Source organism: Haliaeetus albicilla, chromosome 3, assembly GCF_947461875.1.
Source record: "Haliaeetus albicilla chromosome 3, bHalAlb1.1, whole genome shotgun sequence".
Classification (NCBI taxonomy): domain Eukaryota; kingdom Metazoa; phylum Chordata; class Aves; order Accipitriformes; family Accipitridae; genus Haliaeetus; species Haliaeetus albicilla.
The window spans coordinates 38,644,093-38,648,485 of NC_091485.1; the positions used below are offsets into that span (position 1 = coordinate 38,644,093).

The following is a 4,393-nucleotide window of genomic DNA, read 5'->3' on the forward strand; positions in this document are numbered from 1 at the left end:
GCGCCCGGGGGAACCGGGGCGGCATCCCGGCCTCGGGGAGCGGAGCGGGGCGCTCCCGCCGAGCCGGGCTGGCCGGAGGGAGGCAGGGAAGGACGGAGCTGCCAAGAGTTGGTCAATCACAATAAAACAAAAGTTTGGTGGGTTTTGCCCTTTCTCACCCCGCCCTCCCTCCTCCCCAGATCGGTTCATTTTCAAGGTAACTGCTGGGGCTTTATATCTTTTATAGGGACACGGGGGATAATCACTGGAAAGCGGCAATCTGCTACTTGAAAGGGGCTGAGAGGAGGAGGAGGGGAACCTCCCCGTAGTTTGGTCTCCGTGTGCTGTGGGAGGGGGGGAGAGTGGGCTGGGGACCATCCGCCTCCCGGGGAAGCAAGGTGGACTTTGGCGGTGGGCAGGAGTGGGCACGGCGGTTGGCGTTGGTCCGGGTTTTTTTAATTTTTTTCTTTTTCTTTTTTTTTTCTTTCCCAGGCGATGCTTTTCGGGAAGACGGGGGGGTGGGGGTGGGAGGGGGCTATAAGTTAATGTAAATGCGGGGGGTGGGTGGGCTGCGGTGGGGGGAGAGGGTGTCACTCCTGACTCCACGGCTAAGTTAGCAGAAGTCTGCTGGCAGCACTCGGAAGGGGAAGTGTTGAAGCGGGCTTTTCTGCAGTGCAGGGCTGTAATTTGCTGAAGGAGGCAAAGAACATCCTTCGATCTAAGTAGGGCTTTTAGTGTGCTCATTGATGAGTGAAAGTCGCCACACATGTCAAGCTAAAGGCAGTTGTTGGGTTACTAACAGGACACAACGTCTTGCAAACATATGCGTTAAGCTGTGTATACAGATGGCAGGGAGAATAATGGAGCAGGCGCCTCTTATAAAGCTCTAGCTGCTGCCTGTCTTCAGACCTGGGAAATGAAACTATTCAGACTCAGGGCCAGATAGCGCCTGGGATTGTTTGTTACCGTTTTAATCCTATTAATTAAAACGTTAACCTGATTGGGTAGAAAGCTCTGTCCCAACAGGCGAGTCTTCTTCATAATAACCTACTCTCAGAGATAATGATGTAAAAGACTCCCCCGTCTGCGGCGGCTGCTGGTTGATGGGTCCGGAAATCTCTTGAAGGTGAATCCAAGCAAGATAAACGGTGGAAGCGGCTCCGCTGGCAGCGCACAATGCCCCAGCGCGGCGCCTGCTGAGGGCGAGCCCGAGCCGGAGCCGGAGCCGGAGCCGGAGCCGCAGCCCGAGCCACAGCCGGAGCCGCAGCCGCCGCCGGAGCCGCAGCCCGAGCCGGAGCCCGAGCCGGAGCCCGAGCCGCAGCCGGAGCCGCAGCCGCAGCCGCCGCCGCCGGAGCCGCAGCCGCAGCCGGAGCCGCAGCCCGAGCCGCCGCCGGAGCCGGAGCAGGGGCAGCCGCGGCGCCGGGCACGGCGCAGCCCCGGCGGGAGCCGGGAGGCGATTTCTGCCAGCGGGACGCCGGGGAGCCGCCCGCCGCGGCGCGGAGCCTTGGAGGAGCGGGCCGGGAGCTGAGGGGGGCGGAGGAGGCGGAGGCGGAGGCGAGCGGGGCGCCGATGGAGCGGGCGCTGGGGCTGCCCGCAGAAGAGGACCTCTTCCACAAGAGCCTCGCCGCCTCGGCCAAGCGCATGGAGTCCGCCTTCCGCTCGCCCCCGGGGCTCGACCTCTCCCACCCCCGCGACCGCCAGCCCTCGCCGCTCGCCTGCTACGAGGCGGCGGAGCCCGAGGCGCTGCTGCAGCCCGGCGTCGGCGGCGACCCGCTGGCGCTGCCGCCGGGCTCCGTCTGCGTCAAGTACGGCGAGAGCGCCAGCCGCAGCTCGGTGGCCGAGAGCAGCGGCGGCGAGCAGAGCCCCGACGACGACAGCGACGGCCGCTGCGAGCTGGTGCTGCGCGGCGCCGGGGGGGACCCGCGCGTCGCCTCGCCGGCGGCGGGCGGCGGCGGCGGCGGCGGCGGCGGCGGGGGGGGCGGGGGGCTGAAGGCGGCCGAGGGCGGCTGCTCCAACAGCCACGGGCACGGCGGCAGCAAGAAGTCCAAGGAGCAGAAGGCGCTGCGCCTCAACATCAACGCGCGGGAGCGGCGGCGGATGCACGACCTGAACGACGCGCTGGACGAGCTGCGGGCGGTCATCCCCTACGCGCACAGCCCCTCGGTGCGGAAGCTCTCCAAGATCGCCACGCTCCTCCTGGCCAAGAACTACATCCTGATGCAGGCGCAGGCCCTGGAGGAGATGCGGCGCCTGGTGGCTTATCTCAACCAGGGCCAGGCCATCTCGGCCGCCTCCCTGCCCAGCTCCGCCGCGGCGGCGGCGGCGGCGGCGGCCGCCCTGCACCCCGCCCTCGGCGCCTACGAGCAGGCGGCCGGGTACCCCTTCAGCGCCGGGCTGCCCCCCGCCACCTCCTGCCCGGAGAAATGTGCCATTTTCAACAGCGTCTCCTCCAGCCTCTGCAAACAGTGCACGGAGAAGCCTTAAGCGCCGCCGCCGTTGCCGCCCCCCGCCGCCGCCGCGGCCCCGGGGAGCGGCGACGGCCCCGGCCCCGGCCCCGGGCCGGCGGGCGCGGGGGCGGCGGAGGGACTGACCGCTGCCCGGCCCCCGCCTCCCTCCGCCCGGCCTCGCCTCGCCTCCCTCTGCTCCGCGGGCTTGGCCCGGACGGGACCGCGACGGGAGCCGGCGCGCCCGCGGCGCCGGGGAGGGGGCGCGGCGGCGGGGGTGCCGCGGGGAGCAAGGCCCGGCCCGGGGGGCGCGGGGGGGGCTGGCTCTCGCCGGGCGCCCGCTGCTCGCCCGGACAAAGGAGAGGCCGAGGCGCAGCGGGCCGGGCTGGGAGCCGGGGCTAGCGCGCCGGGGAGAGGGACGGAGAGCGGCCCCTGCCCCGGGCTCCCGGCCCCTGGTCCCCGGTCCCGGCCCCTGGTCCCCGGTCCCGGTCCCGGCCCCTGGTCCCCGGTCCCGGTCCCGGCTCCTGGTCCCCGGTCCCGGTCCCGGCCCCTGGTCCCCGGTCCCGGTCCCGGCGAGGGGAAGGAAGGGGCCGCAGCGACCCGGGCGCGGAGGTGGATGGGACACATCGGAGAGGGCACCTGAGCATAGAATTTTTTTTTTATCATTATTATTATTATTATTAGCAGTATTATTATTATTATTCTGAGCCAGGAAACAAACAAACTTGAAATGTAAACTTATTATTTAAGCGACTCGCAGAAACAAAGAGACTGGACCATTGCTATGGAAGACTGTATTTTTTATCGTCTCTAAACTTTGATCCTGTGAAAATGCGCAAAGTTTGGTGAGAGTGATTTAAAAAAAAAAAAACGAGAGAGTTAAAAAAAAAAAAGACAAAAAATAACCGATCAACCCCCCTACTCCGTGTGGCTGAAAGTATCGCATTTTTAAAAGAAATATTTATGTGCACCTTGTTTCTTTCCACTTTGCAATGATGTATAAACAAGACATGCTATTTATTTGATATTCTTTAAATGACCCTTCCACACCAACAATATTTATCATGTGTTAAGGTCACGGGTCTTATGTGCAGTTACTTTAAATGCTTCTAAAATTCTGTTTATGGATTAACTTAAACTGTGTGCCAAGTGTTTAAAACGTTTATTTGCCAACAACGTATAACCAGAAATGTTGATGTATCCGAGCTGCTTAGGTTTCTGAAAGGTCATCTGGATTTTAAGTTGCATCATCCCTGTATTTAAATTGAGCTTTAATAAATTGCTTCAGTCCAAAAATTACAGGAAAGGTGTATTCTTAATTGCTCAACCAACTGATTTTTGAAAGGGTATTCTTTGCATTATAACAGGTAATATCTATTTACTTTTACAAGGCATCAGAGCAATAGCTGCTACAAGAACACTTGCCAAGCCAATGTTTTCCCAGGCGCTGTGTTTTCAAAGGTATAATTTAAACCGCTTTTAATGTGTATGTAAATTATTCTGACTGTGGAGGATTATTTAAGTTGAAATACTTTAAAATACTTTAGGCTGATTTACAGAACGCGTGGAATTCTTTTCTTTTCTCTGGGGGGTGGGGTGGGGTGGGAGGGTGGGTTTTTTTCGAAGAAAAATGAGAGATGAAAAGCAAGAAGTAGCTATTTACCCAAAGTGAGCCTTCAGTTTGAGTTTGCATGGCTGGGTGGCTGTCTCTCTGCCATTTGTAAATCAAGGGGTTTTTTTTTTTCCTTTTCAAAAACGAGTCCTGCTATTTTCCACTACTTGCAGATAATACAAATTCGGACTGTCAGGTTGGATGGCAAAATAGGAGCCATGATGGATCTGTTGGCAGGTCACGGATGTGTAAAGAGTGATATATATTAAATAGGTCAATCAGATTATGACAGCAATGTACGATCGTTTGTATGTGTATCTATGTCGGAAAGAATCTTTATTAAAATATTTTGAACAAA

The 4,393-nt window shown here is 59.3% G+C and overlaps 1 protein-coding gene across 1 annotated transcript; it reads left to right on the top strand.

Moving 5' to 3' along the window:
• Positions 1-540: 540 nt before the first annotated feature.
• BHLHE22 (basic helix-loop-helix family member e22) lies at positions 541-4,393 on the top strand. The gene has a single exon (XM_069779425.1). It carries the CDS (start codon positions 1,549-1,551, stop codon positions 2,461-2,463), a length of 915 nt encoding a protein of 304 aa, XP_069635526.1. The 5' UTR covers positions 541-1,548; the 3' UTR covers positions 2,464-4,393.